The sequence below is a fragment of the Ixodes scapularis genome, unplaced genomic scaffold (genome assembly GCF_016920785.2).
Source record: "Ixodes scapularis isolate PalLabHiFi unplaced genomic scaffold, ASM1692078v2 PGA_scaffold1__304_contigs__length_218370807, whole genome shotgun sequence".
In the NCBI taxonomy this organism is placed as follows: Eukaryota; Metazoa; Arthropoda; class Arachnida; order Ixodida; family Ixodidae; genus Ixodes; species Ixodes scapularis.
Window position 1 is genome coordinate 84,759,975 of NW_024609846.1, and position 21,185 is coordinate 84,781,159.

Genomic DNA, 21,185 nt, shown 5'->3' on the forward strand with positions numbered 1-21,185 from the left:
AGTGTAAAAAATATATATTTTATTATAAAACCTATTTTTTTATTAGAAAATTTCAGTTTTAAATAAAATAAATTATCAATTGCGGGGTTTTAAACATTATTAGCCAGTACAATCCATAGCATTGAGCCACCTTAAGCCACTCAAGTTGGACGAGCATGGCGGGGAGTCGTATCCACAAACTTGGGACCATCTTCACCAGGTAACGTGCACTTAGATGCGAGTCTAGAAGAGCGCTCACATTAAAGTGAAGGGCAGCAAAAGACTTCAGTTGCTAGTTTTTACTTCTAGTGCGTGCTCTTGCTTTACGAATGTAGCTTTGAACTCGGGACCATACCTGCACGTACTCGCTGCTGCCCTGCGTTCGAGCATCTCGGGTGCTTGGGGTTACGACCGAAGACCCGTTTAAGCATTCCCGCTATAACACAGGCTTGCTTGCACTTTCGTCGAACAAAAACAAAACCGCTAACGTGTTTTTTTTTTTTTTTCGATTACAGAGTTTAGTGCAGCCACAGATCAAATGACTCGGTGACAACAAAAACCCGTATCTTACAACAAAATATTGTTTTTCCGTAAAATACCTTTTTTCCGGACTATAGGTCCGCACTCTGCATAGCCTTCATGTAGACATTTTTATATACAACACATCCTGACAGATTTCTTCTTTATTAGTTAATAAAGAAGCTTGTATCTATCATTCATGAATCATCATTAATAGGCCTTCTGCGCTAATGCTTTCAACAAACTGTGGCGACTTCTGGTTATAACAAGCTCACTTAATTGGGCCTTGCACTACTTGTGCCGCCGTCGCTTAGCTTTTTCCTTTTTTGTAGTGCTGAAGGATGGGAAAAGTTTTCGACGTTCGAAATCTGCTAGGATCCACACTGTAAAACAATAAAGAGTGTGGGATTCATGCCACCCCCTCTAGGGTACGCCTGGCGTCTTGACACTTCTTTATTTTATTTTATTATTTGCTTTGGAACGCATGAAGTGGCATCTCTTATCTCCATGCTCTTAGCATCTTAGCTTTCACCTGTGCATTCTCATTCGTGCTGTTTGTATTTTCCTCCTGATCGCATTCCACACCAGAGCAGGCACGCTTCTACGCGTGCGACAGTTTGAGACGCGCAAGTTGGTACTACCCATTCATCTCACTTTTGGCTGCACTTCCTGGGCAATGCAGGAGGCCTATATAATACTGTTACGTTGATATTGAGTCTTGCACCAAGGAGAGAAGCCAACAGGGTGGTTTTCAACATTGGGTTTTAATCTTGCCGCCTGCCGGAGCGCGAGCCAGAACGCACTGCGGCTGCAGGCCATCGCGCTCTTCCTCTTCTCTGTATCACTTTCCCCCCCTAGTGGTTTTGCGGTCGTCCCAACCGCATGAGTGGATGGGGAGTTTAGAAAGTCACGAAATTTTGTGAGATAGAGTGGATGGGCATTGGTAGAGTTAGTTTGATGTGGGTTACATGGACGGTGTCGGTTGAAGTTGAGTGTCGATGAGCTGGCGAGTGTAGGAGCTGCACTTGATAGGTGAGGTCCAATAACTTGGCGGTGATGCGATATGGGCCTGCGTAACATTGGAGAAACTTGGTGGCCTTTCCTTGCTGCTGTCGCAGCATCCATGACCACACGAGATCACCAACAAAGTAGGACACAGTTCGATGGGCCTCATTGTTATATTTGGCATTGGCTCTGTTGTGAGGCCCTTGTGCGTAAGCGGGCGAGTTGTCACGCCTCTTCAGCACGGCAGACGAGGTGTGCGACGATATCCTCCAGGTGATCACCGTGATGGTTTTAAGGAAGTCAGGTTTAGAGAAGTATTGTTAGGGATCAATTGTAAAGAATAAAAAATGGAGCGTAGCCGTATGCATCTTGGATAGAAGTGTTGTATGTGTAAGTGACAAAGGGAAGGACAGTGTCCCGGTGCCAATGATCCGTCTGAACTTACATTGATATCATGTCTACTATGGTTCGATTAAAGATTTCTATTGTGCCGTTGGACTGGGGATAGTAAGCTATGGTCGGGGGCTAAGTTCAGTACCACAAAGTTGTCGGAGGTGTTGAACCCCTCGGGAGAGGAAAACTGTGCCTCTGTCGCTTATTATATTTCGGGAAGGTCCGTGGCATAAAAATACCTGCTTTAAAAAAAAGGCGGCGATCTTGTCTGCGTTGGCGGTAGACAGAGGTGAAGTCTCGACATGGAGGGATAAGTGGTCTATCATGACAATGATCCAGCGGTTGCCTGAGTGGGTGACAGGAAGGGGACCAGGAAGATCAGTTCTCACACGTTCAATTGGGTAATGAGGAGGTTCAAGGGGATGCAAGAGTCCGGCGGTTGTGGGTCATTTTCGGCGTTGATACTGAAGACTTCATGAGACATATTTGAAAATACCGCAGTACATACCCTGCCAGTAAAAATTGTTCCGGACACGCATGTGTGTTTTGAAGAATCCCATGTGTCCAGCTGTGGGATCATTGTGCAAGGAACAGAATATATCAGTGTGGAGGTGTTTAGAAATGGCAAACAAAGGCCGGACCGTGGGAGTCACAGTTACGACAATATAATATCCCGTTTTGTACTGTGTAGGTAGTGGCGAGGCGCCTTTCTTTTTGTCTTGTAATGTTTTTAGAGACATTAAAGGATTTGACATAGGTATGTCTTTTCATTGTTCTGCTGCAAAATCTAACGTTGATGTGAAAGCAATTAGATTTGCACCAAGGAGAGAAGACAACGGGTTGGTTTTCAAAGTTGGGTTTTAATCTTACTGCCAGCCAGGGCACAAGCCAGGGTGCACCGCAACCTCAAGCCGTGGCGCTCTTCCTCTCCTCCGTATCAGTACTTTGTCATTCGCAAAATCCCTTCTTGTCTCATCATATTGCACAATCTAGAAAAAACAAATCCTTGTATAGTCTGCACCGTGTAAAATTTTAACTTTTGAACTTGTATAGTCTAGATCAGTGGTTCTCAACCATTGATGTTTCGCGGACCCCTTTTGGATCGGCGGAGATGATGGAGGACCCCTTTCGTGGTGAGGTGAAGGGAATGGTATAGGGTAATTACGATAATGATTTAATGAATGTGCATAACTAAAAGCTAGTGTGAAGTAGACTTCTCTCATTGACATGCGCACGAGAAAAGCGCTAAAATATTTGAACTTTCGTTCAGAATCTGATGAAAGACAGTTTTTATTGACGCCCTTGACCGATCAGGCAGAGCTTTGCGGATCCCTAGATTTCCTTCGCAGGCCCTAAAGGGTCCATGGACCCTCATTTGAGATCCACTGGTCTAGATAAAATAATATTTGGCAAGGGTAGCTCATTCAACTCTAAAGACGCGAAAGCGGTATGGAAACAATGTCGCACATCCCATGACCCTGTTTCTCGTCTAGTCACGTGACTAGACGTAGGTATGTAACGCCTGTTACAACTGAGTGGACCATTTTTGGTGTCGCCACCACAACAGAGCTCTCTCACAGGCGGCACTTCACTCACATTGGCTGGCATAAGCGATCACGTGAACATAGCAGCAACCAATAGCATCCTTGTTGGAAGTTGCAGTGCGAGTCTCATTATACAAACAATTACACTGAGATTTACTGTCTCAAAAGCCTATTCTACATATGACGATCTTGTCGGGTATGCCAGAGTACCACCACAAAATTTTTAGACCTGTACAAGCTTTGCCGGTACAGGTGCTAAACTTTTTTTTGTTCGTGTGAGATACAATAAGTAGTTGTGTTGCTTATGCAAAACCATTATGCCGAGTTCTGTTGGAGTTAATCACCGCGGCAATGATGGGTGCACCTTGGCCGCAGGGCTGAAGGCCTGCTCAAGGCCGGCGGCATGACGGAGCGCCCTCTGTGGTACGACGTGTACGCCGCCTTCCCGCCGATCCAGGAACCCGACTACTACAGGAAGGCACCCGCAGCCCCGGTCAGGAACATCTGCTACCCAGAGGACACCATCAGGGCGTAAGTGCCCTTGCTTAGAGACACCGAATAAGCTACGCCTAGAGTACCACCATTCCATTTCCCGACTCTCTTTTGGTTGCCGCCATTTTGGTGCCTAGTGCAGAGCAGGCTTTTCAAAGCCCCATCAAGCAGCATTGGCAGTCGCTGATATTTTGGCATCAAGTGTGCAATACGATCCGAGTTCACGCCGAACGCTAACGGAGTCCTTATGTCCAATAAATGCTCGAAATATGTGCCCAAACTATGGTGGACTCGAATGATTAGTGCAGTAGCTACTAGGTGGCGCACATGTTTGTAAATGGTTTATTGGCGATTAACACAATTCGAAAATGCAACTTTCTGAGCTTTAAGGTGTATTCACATGGGGGTTGCTTTTCGGTGAGGGATGTGTGTTCTGCGTCGTCAGATGTCGGTGATCAGCGGAACCAGCATGACTTCCTCCTCAAGTCAAGCATTCGCATGAACAACGGGGAGTTGAGAGAGATATCAGTATTATCAGATGCATTTAGCGGTCGCACTCTAGACGACAGGGTTCAGTGTGTGCTGACGAGAGTAGAAAAATGGAGACGTACATGAAACGGCAATACTAGATTATGGCAGCAGCGCTGTTAGATGCAGAAGACGGCAAACTGCTCCATGCTAAAAGGAAGGTGCTTCTTGAATGGATGGATGCAACACAAAGAATGTTGAACCAAAACCAGTTGTATGAGGAGCGGCTTGAAGACGACATTGATGAATATCTAAGACTCCTTCGGGTGCCTCGCACAGCAGTGGAAGCCACAACAAGTTAGGCAATCCCGATGCGACTGCCAATATCGCTGAACAAAATCTGTGAAGTTGCCAGACACGCGAACAAAATACCACCAAATGCAAAAAGATCCCAAGCCAAGGCGGAGAGTGTTTGTGCAGCCTGAGCAAAAGCTTCCCCGTCCCCCTGGGAGCTCTACATCAGCGCAGCTCCGTGCAAAAGCATGATGTTGTTACCATGTGATGCGCATCCCAGAAAGCAAAGGGAGGGATTTCTTTTCCGTGCGAATACCCCTCTAGAAATGGTGTTGGGGAGCTCAAGCGATATAGTTTTGCTCTGTCGCTGACTGTTTTAACTTTTCTGGGGGCGGTAATGTGTTTTTTGTGATTTCAGATGGAGCTTCAATAAATTTAAGATGATTGTGAATTCATAACCATCCTAACGATCATGAATTCAGGTGATCATGAATTGAAGCGCCAAGATGACCGAAGCGTAGCCTTTTTAGTGACTCTACCATCACCTTAGCGGCCTCTGCTTTCGTCGGGAGTGGGTCGCGTGACCGGGCCCCTTGACTGCCTTCGCAGGAGGTTTGGACGGGACTTCGGTCAGGGTCCAGTTGCGGATAACCTGCTCAACCCGGCCCAGACATCCCTATGCCAGAGGTATGTTCTGCGTCATCAGAATGAGGTGCCCGGGTGGCTGGCTACCCCTCGTCGCTCCCTTCAGGAGGACCAGTGGCCTCGCAGTTACACGAGCATTGTATCTATTGGAGTGGAGATCGAACAATTGCACCCCTAGCGGTTAAATTGAAAACTACTATAGAAACAACAACATCATGAATTATTTGTTTGCCTTTCTGATGCTCCAGTCAGCCCACCAGGCACGTACCCAGGGGGAAGGCCCATGAAGCCCCCCCCCCCCCCCCGAAATCTTCCATTTTGCTGGGGCCTCCTCTCCCCCTCCCCCTCATACAGCGTTTTGTCATGGGCGGGCCCTCCCGAAACAAAATCCTGGCTTTGTGCCTGCGGCCGACGTAGCTAAACGCTGCTTCAACGTTCGACTGGCGCTCGTGTTCTATTAGTGGAGCACCACTTGAACACTGGTCCCAGCCGAATACTGACACGGCACTCGTGTCCAATCTGTGCCCTGCGCTGGATCGAGGAAGTCAATGAAAGACATCAGTCCTCAGGCCTTATGTTGAGTAAACAGCAAGCTCTCTGGACTGCGAACTAGACAAAGCGCACTCTATTTGCCTCGAGGGCTTTATGGCAGCAGGTGCTTGGGCCTACCTTTGGGGCCTACACCAATGCAAAGCCCCATCTTGGACAGCATACGAGTGACAAGCTGGATTTCGTTCCTTCAGAGCATGTCTATCAGCACTGCAAGTGCTACGCGTGGGCACATTGTCACGTGGTCTTTTTATAATTTACGGGCTTTCTTTTTAAGCTAACAAAATAAGTGTGCAAAGCTCATCAGGTAGCAAACAGATTCACATCTTGGCCCTTAAATGAATATTTAAAAAGTTAGCTAGTCTTCTTTAAATAAATAACCAGGCACACTAAACAAAAAACGTGCACTTTTATAAGACACTTGCTGACAGTATACAGTTAAATTCACTCACGCAAAGTGCTCCATTTTTTTTTTAGTTTGGTGCAAAATATTTTGGGCATCTTGTATAGTAGTGGTCTCAAACTCATTTGATTGTGGGGCTAGATTACCCACCCCCAAAGGACAAAGGCCAAGGGGGGGGGGGGGCACTATTTTCTTTCAAAGATATAAAGAAACAAACAGCAGTGGTGTTTCACGTTGCAAAGCAGCTGACTGTCCCAGTACGACCCCAAAGATTTTCTAGTCATAGAATGGAGCTTTCATTTGCATGTACGACTAGTTTGAGCCCCCACCCGATGTTATAAGAATGTTTAAAACACTGGCACACCACAGCACTGACAGTTTTTAATAGAACGAGAGCAAGCACACCGTTGTTGCCTTGTCAAACTGTGCACTATACTCAACAGGAATATAAAAAGTTCTCTTCAAACGGCAGTCTCTATTTTCCTAACGCTTTTTATAGCAGCACCATGAGAATTTCTTTTTTTTAATGCTTTTGTTTGGCAGTTAGAAGCCCGAGCTTATAGCTTTATTTTTGACAGTTTCTTCTGATCAAGAGTTTGTGCAGCTGGGGTGCCTCCTTGGGCAAAGAGTTTGCACTTGTAGCCTAGTGGTGGTATTGCTACTCCGGTTAATTTAGACAGGAAAATAATGAGAAGCCAATAATTTGATGAAGCAATACTCTGTCCAAAAAATAAGCAGAATAGTGCAAAACGCGTGAACACGTTACAGAAGCAGAGTTCCTTTTTGAGCGAAATTAAATTGACAATATAAAACTATTATTCATGGCGTATGCGACACTCGAGGCATATGAACGGGAGCTGGCAGCCGCAGGATGCTTGCAAGCCGCTTCCCAAAGCATTGCGGGCCACATGTTTGAGACCCCTGTTCTACAATACTTTCTCACACAAAACAGAAACGGCCATTATGAAACTCATAGCAGATGGCACTTACGTGAGGCTAGACTGCAATGTTTTTTATGAGCTGGTGTTTGCTCAGCTTGTCATATCTGCTGTGCATATCCTGCATTGCATTCCCACTGCACCTTTCGGTTTGTAATGTTTTGAACTTGGAGCATGCCTTCGGGGATAAATAGAGCAGGACAAAAGAAGCAGCAGCGAGCATGGGTTCGCAGAGCTCGGGCTGTGCGCTTCTCCCGCGAGATCACAATAAAACCAGTGATCAATCTATTTTTTTTCCAACTTGCCAGTTGGTTACTCGGTTATTGTCTCCACAAACTGATGGAGGCACGTTATTTCATGTCATCCGACTTAGGTTTGTGGAGAGGTACCAGGAACTGTCGAGGCAGCGACCAGAACTGTCTGAAGATGCTGTCTATGAGGCTGTCAAGGAGGACTTCTCCTATGAGCTGTCTAGTGGGACAGGTGAGGCAAAAGAAAACATTCATTGTCCTAGGTACTTGAGGCAACCCCGTTAATTTTGGTGTGGATAGCAATAAACTTGTTTATTCATGCCAAAAAAGAAAAAAGCCTGAGTTTTAAGACAATAATAGATCTTTTACTAAATAATTGGAACACCAAAAACATTCCCGGTGTGTAGTTACGGGGGCTGATGTCCATAGCACTAATCTTTAAGAGCTTAAATCTAAACTAATGGCACTGGGCACCTGACATAATCATTGCCTTATTGTAGGCATTTTCTTCATCTTATGCACAGTGGAAGCACGTGCAACGCATGTACACACAAATCCACCATGCTTCTTGCTGTTCTAATCATTTTTTTAAAAAATCAATGGCACATTTTTTTTATTTTTTTTAGGATTACAAGAGTTTAAAAAGGGCACTAAACTACTTTCAGTGATAGTTTGTTCATTTTCATGACTTCATCTATGAGCTCAAAGCATCCCAATACACCAACTTATCTTTACAAACAAACCAGAGCGCCCGTAGCGGACGCCACTGTTGCCACGCATGCGCGATGGAGCGTAAGCAAGAAGCTCGCCGTCGCCCATAAACAAACCATTGAAATGCAATGTTGTCGGCGTCGGTGTGAGTCCCCCTGCCCTTTTTCGCGTTTGAATTGTTGATTCTAGGTCTTCCTGGTCAGTGTCTGACTAGTTGAGCGGCCTCAGCGAAATTACCGAGCCTCGTTACACCGCAAAACTTCGCGTGAATGATATGACATGCAGTGATTCATTCCGCATGAACGCCGCAGAATGTACGCTAAAGCCTGATTCGCATGATGAGATTTCGCTCGCAATTTTCAGTCGCGACGGTGCTCGGGCTACAAAAGCACGAACCGTAGCTGAGATGGTCGACGTCGATACTGAAAATCGCAAGCAGAGTTGGACCAAGTGAATCAGGCATAACAAGTCGGTGATGGCCACCAGTACCAATTATCGACATCTCCTTGTTTCTACTGTTTACATCGAGCCTGCTTACCAACCCTCAAACTTAAGTCTTTTGAGACCTGCACTTACTTCTTTTCGCAAGTACCGTGCCAACATTTGGTCTACAGGCCGGTGTCGTCTAAAAGAGCAGACGACAAGCAGAAGCGCTTGAAAGAGCAGACGACAGTTTGAATGATCTGGCGGCCGTTCGAGCTTGAAGACGCACTGAACTTAGTCCGCAGGTAGTCCGCACAACTTGATGGTTTTCCGGCGTTCATGTTGGAACAAAACAAATGAATGTGATGACCACAAGTATACGTGAATTCAACCCAAAGTGCTTCCCGCCCAAGCAATCATGGTCCGACGGCGTCTGGTTTTCCAATTTCACGGCACACATCCACGTTCTCGGACGAACCGAACACATGAAAACTGATCTTCAAACCTTCCGCAACTCCTTTGGGGCAGCCCCAGTCACGGCAGTGTGACGAAAAGGCAGGTTTTTGTCAGCTTCCTTTTAAAACAATGCAGAAATACACGTATCAAATGGGGAGTTTCGCCCACAACCCCAGAGCGGAAGTGCGCCCAACGCGCCACCACCGCGGCGTGACGTAACAGAGATGAGTTTGTGTATAAACCAAACATTGCATTCATGCGAGGCCGATTTCTATATTAAAATCAGTATCAAAAGATTGACATCAGGTGGTGCAATTGGACCAGGGAGGGTCAGATCCCTGCCTTTTCTCATGCGACGACGCCCTCTGGTGTCCACGATAGTTCCTAGATAATCAATCTTTTGATACCTCAGCCACACATGAATGTAATGTTTGTTTCTTAAAGGGATACTACAATGAAATTTCGGCACTCATATTTTGGTCTATATGTGTTCAAAGGAGCAGCATCATATTGAACATACCAATATCTTGTTAAAAAAGTCACAAAAACGAATTTTAAAACAAATTAAACGATTAGCAAAGAGCACCTGGTGGATGTCGCTAACGCCTCGCTTGTAATGCCCGTCTGGGAACCTTGACAGCTAGTGACGGATGTCGTCTAGCCTCCGGCCACGACGAGAGAAGGGGGGAACGAGAAACTCCCCTCTTCCCGAGAATGCCTTTTGTGTGTCGCAGAAGTCGCTATTGTCCCCCTACAAGATTACAGAAGATTAACCCGTCACTCAAAATTCGTACAAAAGCAGCCGCTTCAGTGGCTGAACGACTAGGCTATCCTCTCGACATCAGCCTCACCGTAGCTTTGCTCGTCCTGAGACGACCTACGTCTCGATTGCGTTAGATGTCACGTGGTCTCCACTGGGCCTTCTTTGAGTGCTTGCCAGAGTGGGCCGTTTATAACAAAAAATACAGCCACCAGGCTCAAAATACAAACGTGTGATTGTCATTTACGGATATTGTGGATCATATTCAACCTATCTTTGAACACGACGGGAATATTTCAAATTTCGTTGAAGTATCCCTTTAAGGTGCTTATAGCCTACAGATTGAGCTGTGACCATAAAAAGACTATAGCAGAAAGTGGTTTAGTGCCCCTTTGAGAGTTCTACAAATGTCATATAAAGAGTAATCAAACTTTTTGTTTAACTTTTGTTATGAATCTTTGTTTCAAACTTTCACCAGTGTGTTTCTTCTCAGGACGAGCGGCCCACAACAGCCGGAGACCTGCATCCACATGAGTCTAGTGGGTTCTCACCATTGAGCTAGGAGCTAGAGATAAATGTGATTAAACATGATGATCAGTATTCTTCATTCTCGCAGTAATAGAGCACATTGTTTGTTTGCGTGGTTGAAGTCTTGTGCAATCACTTAATACTATCACAAACTACTTACGTACTACACAATCCACCCCTTTGCAAAGAACTGGTGCCCCATTTGGGTATTGGTTCAAGGATTCTTTGTTAGGAAACGAAGGGTGCTAATAGGAAAGATAGGGGAGAAGCATCTTTGTGAAAAACTTGGGAACTAAGGATAAGTCACAATGGGCACAAAAGTGATGTTTAAGTCACTGTAGCTATGGGAGACCATCATGAAATATTCTTAGGTTACAGGTTAAGAATTCAGGGGGAGCTCGAGCTCCCACCCCCTTCCACTTTAGCAGAGCGAACGCTGGGGAGGAGGCGGCCTCTCTTCAGCGTTCGCTCTGCTAAAGTAGAATGTGGTAAAAGGAGCTTCCCCTTAACTCTTAAATCCCTCGCTCGTAGATTGCAAGCCAGAGCCTGGCTTGTAAGCGAGATCGTCGCGATTTCAGACCCAGGCGCAAGAGCCTGGGTCTGAAATCGCGAGCGAAATATTTTTGTAGAGTCCAGTGATGAGAGGCGCACACTGTCGTCCAGGCGTCGTCACCAAGCACGGTGCACGGAACACACACACAGCAAGCACAAGCACTGTATCCAGCGCATCGGGAAGTTCCGACGGGCAAGCGGTATCCCTAGTTGTCCAAGTATTATGGTATTATCACCAAGCACACCAGCGCCAAGCGCATCCAGATGCCGAGCCAAAGTGCAATGGGTCGGCAGCTTCATACTATGAAGATCCAAAGCCGAGGTCAGTGGGTATCCATCCAGGGCAACAATGGGTGCATCAGTATCAGTGTTGCGGAGTTGCCACTCCGGAGTTGGAATGATTCCGGAATCATTCCGCATTTTCACGACCCCGGAATGGAATGGGAATGGAATGGCGGCAACGTTGAGGGGAATGGAATGGGAATGGAATTAGGTGCCTTTTGCCGGGAATGGAATGGGCACGGTTCTTCTTTTTTTTTTCTTTTTTTTTTTTTTTTGTGTTTACTGTTAGCTAATCCGAGCCAGTCAGTGAGTCAGTTGCTCAGAAATAAAATGAGCGGGAAACTGCTAGCCCGCGTGGAGCCGACTTATACGCCAAAAAAATGCAATACAAAAAACAAGCGTTAAAGCAAAGAGCAAAGGGGCTCCTTTCACGGATGCGCAGGCGTCGGGCTTCGATGGCGTTACACGAGAGCGAAACAAGAAACCAAGCACCAAGCAAAAGAAAAGGGAGTGGCAAAGAAAGAAACCGCCATGCACAACTCCTCATCGTACTTCTTGTCATGCTTTTTTTTTGTTGTTGCGACGGCTTGTAGAATGCACGCGCGCGCACAGACTGAGTGAGATCTGGGAGCGGAAGCGACTCATAACTCGCAGAACTCGTTGACTTGGGCGCCGTCGAAAGATGATCAGGTATTGTGTTCCTATAGTTCGAGGCGCGTTGTTTAGCAGGCAGCCAACCCTGCTGCCTTTCACATTCATTCGTGCGCACTCCCTTGAAGTGTGAAATGTGGGTTTGCTTCGGCATTAAAACAAAGCGAGATTCACTTCCCTCTTCTCCTCTTGCGCTTTGCTCCGAGGCTTTTTTTTTTTTTTTTTTTGTGTACTGCATTTGTATTGTTTGTCTGCCTATTACTTGGTCTTTGTTCCGATGCTTGTTTTCTGTGTTTTATGTTATAGTGGGTTGGGGTTACAAGCAAGCTAGCGGATTCCCGCTCATTTCCTTTGACTTTAGTCTCTCTCTCCATACTTCGTTTCACCTTGCGATGGACCACTGCGGACGCTACGAGTCACCCTAGGCGATCCAGCACTGTGAGCGGGACTGCAGGGTCACCCGACACTCAGAAAGCACTGGATTCGTTTCGATGGCTCTCATGCTGTCTGTTGAGGTCCATCGTAAGGTGAAGTAGACTATCGTCGCTGCTCTTGGTGTGACCGAACTGACTAGACCTGCAGAAAGACCGTCCCGCGCCAGACGAGGTGCGACTGTTGCTGTGAGGGCAACTGAGAAGGAGAGCTGGGTGGTAGCTGCCACCGAGGTTTTGGCTTCCGCACGTCTCGGCTGTCCGGTCTGCATTCGTGCTCCTTGTCCTGCAGACCCTATTTGAGGCGGTGAGAAGTCAGTTGGACGGTGTTAATGAGGAAACACGGGGAATGTCGATTCAAACGGTGCGGTATTACCCCGTTAATTGTATCTTGATGTGAAGAGCTTTGTCAACGCCGACTTCCCGACCCGCCGCCACTACGCGAACAACCGACACCGAGGTAGAAGAATGAATCGGTTGGTACCGCCTGCCGCCTGAACCCGCCACTTGATCAGCGCGAAGAGGAACATCACAATTTGGGTCGAGAAGACCCAAAAGAAGAGTCATGGCATCGTAGAAGACATTTTTCTACATTAGTCGCGAAGAAAATAAACAAGCTGCACGCTGAAAGTTGTACAACGAAACTATACACGGTGCAGTCGGCGTATATCATCGAACTTTATTCGCCATCTGAAGAGGAAACACGAGAATGAGTATGCGAAGGGTGGAAAAGGGCAGGCGAACCAGCCAAAAATTGAATTGAATATGATAAAAAATATCAAGATTCGTAAAGCAAGCGTGAACTTATGCGTTTTAAAACAGGTTTTGTGACATTGTCTATACGGTCCCTCGTGCTGCGCCGCAGAGGTTGCATTTTGTCAGAGGATGTGTATTGCCGCTGCGCATGGAGTCGCTTCCAGCAATGTACTTGGGTGGGTTGGGTTGTGTGGTATGTTTATACAGCCTAGAACTTGGTCTGCCTCACAGGGGCGACGAGTCTCCCAGCTGTAGATGAGCAATTTAGCCAGTGCAGTACAACCGCTAGCCTGCGGTACGATGCTCATCCAGATCGAAACGGGCAGGGGTGGGGATTGAACCCAGGATCCCTGGGTTCTGCAGCGCGAGCTTTCGCTCCACGTGCTCCGAGCTGGTGTGCGCTAGCCCACTCGGCCACCGATGTACTTGTACTAGCCGTGTTGCTGTATTTGAAGAATACAGGAATATAACTTATTCCTGTGCCACGCACGAACTGGATATTCTTTATTGTCTTATCAAACAAACACGCTGGCCGCGTATGTCTTAACAGTCAAATGCAAAAAACTTAAAAAAAGAAAAGAAAAAGTGGATTTAAGTTTTGCTGTTTGTTGCGAGCCACGTGGTCGCGAGACCGATGTCTTAAACAAGCATTGACATATCAAGGGGCTTTCTCGATGTTTGCAGTACATGGTAAATAAACACTTTTTGCCACCAGCGGTCCGCTTAGTAAAAATCAGTGCTTTTTTGAGGAATTTAGCTTTTTTTTCTCTTTTTTTTTTTGCAATTGTCTCTGCATTTGATAATGTCAGCTTTATGCTGCTTATGCCGGCAACAAAATGTAGCTGTCAAGTGCCAATTTTTACGTTTAGGAATTAAAGGAATGGAATGGGAACGATTTAGCCATTCCAGGAGTGGGAATGGGCTCAGTGTCTCCATTCCTAGGAATTGAAAGGAATTGAATTATCGAAAACTCTAATTCCCTGGAATGGAATTGGAATGGAATGGGGGTGCCCATTCAGCAACACTGATCAGTATCCGTGCGCCCGCAACGCGAACGTCGCCGCCGGGCGAGCGCCGGCCGACAGTCCGACGAGAGCGAAGAACCTAAACTCGGAAGAGGGGGGGAGCACTGCCGCCGACTGCAACAGACAACGCGAGGAGCGCGCGCGAAGAACGCCCGCTCGCAGCGCCTGCGTAGCGGATGCGCCTGTCCCTAACACGTCACCTGCGAGAGACCGCAAGAATCGCCCACCGACACTGCGATTTCAGACCCAGTCCGCCTGGGTCTGAAATCGTGACGATCTCTCGGTTGTAACGGCTAAGGGCAGAACACAATATTCTTTGGTAGAGTCCAGTGGTGAGCGCAGCGGGAATTCCGGCGGTGCAACGGTCCTGGGTTTAAAACTGGGGTTGGAACTGCGCGGTTCCAGGCTGGATACAAACTGGTGCCCCAATTTTGGGTCTAGGCGGAACCGGCATTTTTCATTCCGGCCTGAATCTGACATTTTGGTACGGGATATGAACATCGTTCATCCAGAACAAGCGGCCACGTGGCCTGGTGCCTATCCTGTGCTGTCAACGTTAACCATAGCCACGCGCTCGGGTCGGCGAAGTAGAAAACGCGTGCTCAGCTCCAGGCATTGTAAATGTTCGACTATTCTCATCACCGCAGTGGTTGAACGCGAGCCACTACCCGAGTGTCTGTTGCGAGCCGGAGTGCACACGGACTTGTCGTGTCCAATACATGAGCCGCGCTCGACGGTCGTCAGGCGGGTGGTTTTGATCCGACAGTTACGTCATCAAGCTTTCCGAAGGCGAGACTAAAGGAAATAGTCCCCTTTTATCCTCGCAATTTCGCCGCGACCAAGAAGCTTCTGAATCAGTGGCGGCGGTCCGTGTGAGTACTAGAACCAGTACGCCTCTGTAAAGTCATGAACATTCCAACCCGATATCGTTTCATGACCAGACGATTGGTGCTAGAGCCGCTGTATTTTTTTTTTAGTATATCGCATCCTTTTGTCGATGGTCTTTTTTGTTTGTTTTATTGCGGTTGGCAGCGCAGTCGCCATTTTGCGTCCCCGGAAATTTGAACCCTTGACCGTCGCGGTGACGCGCCATCGCTTAAAGGGCCACTTCAAAATTAGAAAGGGCCAGGGCGCGAGGCGCGCTCCTTTTTCCGAAGGGGTGGCCGGGAACGGAGGATACTTCAACGAAATTTCAAATATACCCGTCTTGTTCAAAAATAGGTTGAGTATGATCCACAATATATCCGTAAATGACAATCGCACGTTTCTATCTTGAGGCTGGTGGCTGTATTTTTCGTTATAAACGGCCCACTATGGCAAGCGCTCGGGGAACCGCCAGCGGATAGCATGTGGCATGCACCGCAATCGTGACGTAGTTCGTCTCGGGACGAGCAAAGCTACGGCGAGGCTGACGTCGAGAGGGTCTAGTTCCAGCCACTGAAGCGGCGGCTTTTGTGCGAATTTTGAGTGACGGGTTAATCTTTTATAATCTTGTATGGGCACAATAGCGACTTCTGGCACGCACAAAAAGAATTCTTGGGAAGATGACAGTTACCGTCACTAGCTGTCAAGGTTCCTAGACGGGCATTACAAACGAGGCGTTAGCGACAACCACCAGGTGCTCTTTGCTAATCGTTTAATTCGTGTTAAAATTCCTTTTCGTGATTTTTTTTTTTTTATAAAGATATTGGTGTGTTCGATGTGATACTGCTCCTTTGAACACATATAGACCAAAAAATGACCGCCGAAATTTCGTAAGCAGCTGTGCAACTATTTCGGCGCTTTGCTGAAAGAATTTTGGTGTTGGTGCCTCGAGCTTCCTGAAGTAAAGAACAAAAAACCGCTTTTGCCCGCATGTCCTAGTTTTTATTTTAAAAATAGACGAAGATGGAGGTTTTCGGCACCTCTCAACTCCTTCACCATCTTCCGAGTCACGTGCACTTTGACGTTAATGGGGGACGCGCGGGCTTCCGGTGAAGCTCCCTCTCTCTGTCTAGACCCTTTTCGTGTAGTCTCGTCCCCAGCCACTTAATAGGCGTATGGATGACGAAACAAATAATAAAAGTTTCAACCTGTAAACAGTAAAAAATAGAGCGGAGGCAAAACGAGAATGTGTGACGGTTACGCTTATATCCTGAATGTCTTATATCGGCTTGGCAACCGCAAAACAATATTCTCGCCTATACTGGAAGTGACGACAAGTCAAGATGGCTTCGTTTCAGCTTCCGTCCGAGCGCAGCCAAGGGCTGGGGGGCGGTTCACAACTTCGGGAAGACGCACTACAAAGTAATCCGCCAAAGTAATGTGTTTTTTTTTTTTTTTTAATAACTGTTTTGCGCGTAAACATTGCACAATGATTCCAGAGGTGTACTTCTGGGAATGATTTGCAACTAAAGGAATTACATATCTTAACTTTATGTCTTTATTAATACATGTAAATGCATGTGGTTTGGTGGAAACACTTCCATCTGCTGGCAACTCGGCTGCATCGTTCGGTTTTTCTGTGTGATTTCGTTCCCGTAATGACCAAATCATGTGCTTCGCCGCTTTCCTCACCGAGTCGCTTCATAACGTCCTTTCGCAAAAGCATGTTTGGGCGTCAGGCGCGAGAGGTAGTGATGAATGTCTACAGGGTGTCACAAATGAAAATTTACGCGGTCTTTTTTACCGCAAGAATAAACTAGGCATCGCCGAACGCTCATTCTCCGCCCTAAGGTAGAGCTAGAGGTCACAACCAGATGCCAAAGTTTCAGCCCGATCCGATAACTTAATCAAAAGTTATAAGTGATTTTCTGAAAATTTCAATGGGAAAATGGAGCCCAGTTTCGCCCGTTTTCGGTTTCTGGTGCGATAGAGCCCCATGTGTTTGAAAACTCCGTCGGCCGCCATTTTCCCATTGAAATTTTCAGAAAATCATTTATAACTTTTGATTAAGTTATCGGATCGGGCTGAAACTTTGGCATCTGGTCGTGACCTCTAGCTCTACCTTTGGGCGGAGAATGAGCGTTCGGCGATGCCTAGTTTATTTTTGCGGTAAAAAAGACCGTGTAAATGTTCTTTTGTGACACCCTGTACTTTCACATTCTGCAGGAGACTCCGGCCGGGTCGTACCGCGAAAGAGATATGTGAACCGAACCGGGCCACTACAATTCACTGATATGCGGCGAAATCAGGGCACCCTTTTACCTGCCGATCACATTGAACGCCGAGAAGCTGGTGGAAAGGACTGCGCCTCGAGCCCTGGTATATCCAGACAATACAAGGAAACATCAACGGCCGGGTCGTCGAGCACCTTCCAACGTGTACTTGCATCTCGAAACTATGCCGAACAGGTGGAAAGCTCGGACACAGACGCCAGCGGCCAGCCTACGTACTGACATCCCCTGTGACTAAATTTCAGAACGTGAAAGGGCACTTTTTAAACCTGCAGCAGACGATACCCTTGATATGCCCGTAGCAGCCGAAATACATCCCGTTGGCTACTGGTACTGGGCAAGTGCACGGACGGCGCGGACGACCAGCGGAGCGGCGTAGTGATACAAAAGTGCAGGCGAGATCGCGTGACCTATTGCCGCCGTGTGATTGGCTCCGACTACACGTAGCTTTGGCTTCATCAGTGAGCAGCGAGAACTCACCCGCTCGTGACCATGTGACCACGTGCTTGCGCAGCCCGATCAACAGTGACGAAAGGAGGAAAGTCTCGGGTCCAGCCATCCCCGTCCGGCTTTGCCCCCGTCCCCCTCCGGCTTCTGGCGGCTGTTCGCTGTAGCAGATAGAGCTGACGGTTTTGTTGACCTCGGATAGATGGCGTCACTGGAACTCCGTATAATAGAAGGTTTGTCGATGATACCAGGCTTTTGACGCATTTATATTTATGTTGAAACGACAAGATTTATAGGAAAATTACCTTTTATCGAGCTGGTGTTTGCACAACATCCTACACCAACTCATGTTTACAAACAAACCGGAGCGCCCCTAGCGGACGCCACCGGCGGCGCCGCGCATGCGCGGTGGATGGTGGGCAAGAAGCCCGCCGTCGCCCATAAACAAATCATTGAATTGCGTTGTTGTCGGCGTCGGCGGGAGTCCCCCGTGCTCTTTTTCGCGTTGGAATTGTTGATTCTACGTCCTCCTAACAATGTGCGACTACCTGAGCGGCTTCAGCAGAACTAACGAGGCCAAACTTTGCGTGAATAATGTGACGTGCGGCGATTAATTTCACGTTGACGCCGCAGAATGGGCGCTAAAGCCTGACTCCCACGATGAAATTCTGCTCGCTATTTTCAGTCGCGACGTCGCTCGGGATGCAAAAGCGTGGACCGTAGCTGAGGTGGTAAACGTCGATACTGAAAACCGCAAGTAGAATCGGGCATTACAAGTCGGTGAGGGCCACTGGTAACGATGATCAACATCATTGTATCTGTTAACACTTAGCCTACTTACCCCAACCAACCTTCAAAAGTGTTTTAGACCTGCACTTACTTCTTACTGCAATTACCGGGTCAACGTTTGGTTTACGGGCCGCTGTCGTTTGGACGAGCTGACGACAAAAAGCAGCCAAGTTCGAAAGAGCAGACGACAATTCGAACGCATGCGCAATGGAGTACGGGCAAGAAGCACCGCGTCCAGCGTCAACAAACCATTCGAATGTCACGTTGTCGACGTCTGTGTGAATCTGCATACTCTTTTTCGCGTTGGAATTGTCGATTCTACGTCGTCATCGCAATGTCTTATCACTTTAATCGCCTGAGCGAAATTATCAAGTCGTTACGCCGCTAAACTTTGCGTAAATAATTTGACGTGCGGCGATTTATTCGCATGAACGCCGCAGAATGGACGCCAAAACCATGACGAGATTCTTCTAGCTATTTTCGGTCGCGACGTCGCTCGTGCTGCAAAAGTGTATAGAAGGTAGCGGCGATGATCGACGTCGATATTGAAAATCGGAAGCGGGAACAGACCAAGCGTAACAAGTAGGTGATGGCCACCGGTACCAATGATCAACATGTTGTATCTACTGTTTACACCGAGCCTACTTAAGTATTTTGAGACCTGCAATTACTTCTCATTGCAATTACCGGGTCAAAGTTTGGTCTACGGGCCGCTTGTGTTTGAACGAGCAGACGACAAAAAGCAGACAAGTATGAAAGAGCAGACGAAATTTCGAACGATCAGGCGGCCGTGTGAATTTGAAGACGCACTGAACCCGTGGGTGGTCCGAACAACTTGACGGTTTTCTCTCGTTCATGTTGGAACAAAGCAAATACATCTTGCGACCACAAAGTGTTGCCCGCCCACGCAATCGTGGATTGAGCGTCTGGTTTGCCCTCTTCACGGCTACTATTCACGTTCTCGGACGAACGGAGGGGGCAAAAACACATGAAAACTGATCTTCAAACCTTTCCAGACTCTCTTGGTACAGCCCCCGTAGCAGCATTTTGACGAGAAGGCAGGTTTTTTGTCTCGTTTCTTCCAAAAGAACACAGGAACGCATGTCTGGCACGGCGACTTCTGCCCACCGCCCCAGACCGGAAGTGCGTCCGGCGCGCCACCACCGCGGCGTGACGTAGGAGAGTTGAGTTCGTGTATTGGCGACGTGCGCGACCGAAAGCGTCGCTGTGGTCGGCCTTCCACGATTGGCCCAAAAGCTTACTATGACGTCGGAAAGGGTATACCATCGACGGAAATAAGAGGAATGAAAGAACTTTAATTTCGACGGTGTTGGCAGTGTTGCTTTGAGAGCGCAATGATTTCAGGCTTCCACCATGCCATTTACAAACACCATCGAACTTGTTGTTCGCAAGGTAATGACGTCACAAGGGGGAACCATAGGAGTGCGCCACCAAAACATCTCGCCGCTAATAAGCAATACCACCTGTATAAGCCCCCCATTGACGTCATGCCGCATGGTTCTCATGGCCGATGCTCGCGGCTGCAGGTCGGCAAATATTCTCATTTTGCCTCGCGATTACGCGGCGGAATTGCAACATTTTGAAGGAAGGAGGTGTGTTTTCTGTCCTTTGTGACAAGATAAACGATGTCAAAAGTGGAAGATGCAAATTCTTTCAACGTTAAAATCGTTACACAGCTCCTTTAATGATTTATACACGATATCAGCTGCTCGACCTCTTTTTTTTTTTATTCGCACCGACCTCTTAGGTTTATATTTTGTTTTTCTTAAAAAAAAATTACTTCAATAGCGCCAAAAGTGACGGCAGTGCAAACCCGATCCCTCATTTGCATGCTGGGAAAGCACACCTTTATAAGTTTTGGGAGTTTTAAGAGATCGTCCCGATATAACGATAGTGATACGGTGCATGCGCAAAGGCGTCGGCATAGTATCGGGTATCGTTATCGGAGCTACCAGAACGATCTACTAAAACTCCCTTTTGTTTCAAAGCAATGAAAAAAAGTTAATTTGTAAGTTCTTCTTAGAGATCAGAGAGCATGATGGGTGCTTGGATAAAGCGATCAATGCAGACGTAAGAAAGAAGAAAAGAAATATATATTTATATAGGGAGTTTCACGCAAGAGTGACAAAAATTCCTAAAATTAGTGTATACCAGATAAAACGATAATTTTCTCGGGACCGCAATAGACCCTTTCCAGAGTTCAGTGCCAGCTGGTGCATCAAATGGCAGTTGAACTTTTACCGTACTAATTGCGGCAGTGAACCTGTGGTCTGCACAAGAACTCCGGAACCGGGGGAGCTACGAGGGCTTGAGCACCCGCTGACATTTACCGGGGGGACTGGGCAATATGCTAAGCCCCCATGCGTTTGGCTCAAGGCCTACTGAACCATGCCTGAATGTGAATCGCCCTGAAAATACATACGCGCTTCGCGAAAAAGAAGAAAAAAAAAAACTTATTTGGAGCTTTATTTTGCGCTGGTACACTACCGCCACTCAACTGTTCGCGAGGCTTCTTCCTTCTTTGAAACCCCTTGTGCCGTTTCTTTATTTATCGGGATGTTTTTCAACTATTCAAGTCAGGCGGATGTTCCCATGGAGCTTGGGGAATCCCACGACCATTTTCTTCACCATAAGCCCGGGGTAAACAGCGATGTTTTGTCAGGCAATTTAGGCCGAAAAAGAAAACACCTAATATAAACAAAAGTGAAAGCCGTTTAC

The 21,185-nt window shown here is 47.2% G+C and overlaps 1 protein-coding gene across 1 annotated transcript; it reads left to right on the forward strand.

The window, feature by feature from the left end:
* Window positions 1-107: 107 nt before the first annotated feature.
* Window positions 108-10,449, forward strand: LOC8023510 (28S ribosomal protein S23, mitochondrial). The gene is made up of 5 exons (XM_029992738.4): window positions 108-199; window positions 3,816-3,971; window positions 5,304-5,381; window positions 7,603-7,712; window positions 10,324-10,449. The coding sequence occupies exons 1-5, from the start codon at window positions 156-158 to the stop codon at window positions 10,362-10,364; spliced, it is 429 nt and encodes a 142-aa protein (XP_029848598.2). The 5' UTR covers window positions 108-155; the 3' UTR covers window positions 10,365-10,449.
* Window positions 10,450-21,185: the final 10,736 nt, after the last annotated feature.

Coding starts and splice junctions, on each gene's coding strand:
- LOC8023510 (XM_029992738.4), top strand. CDS start 156: ATGGCGGGGAGTCGTATCCACAAACTTGGGACCATCTTCACCAG. Junction 3,972..5,303: donor CCAGAGGACACCATCAGGGC/GTAAGTGCCCTT, acceptor CTGCCTTCGCAG/GAGGTTTGGACGGGACTTCG. Junction 5,382..7,602: donor CAGACATCCCTATGCCAGAG/GTATGTTCTGCG, acceptor CATCCGACTTAG/GTTTGTGGAGAGGTACCAGG.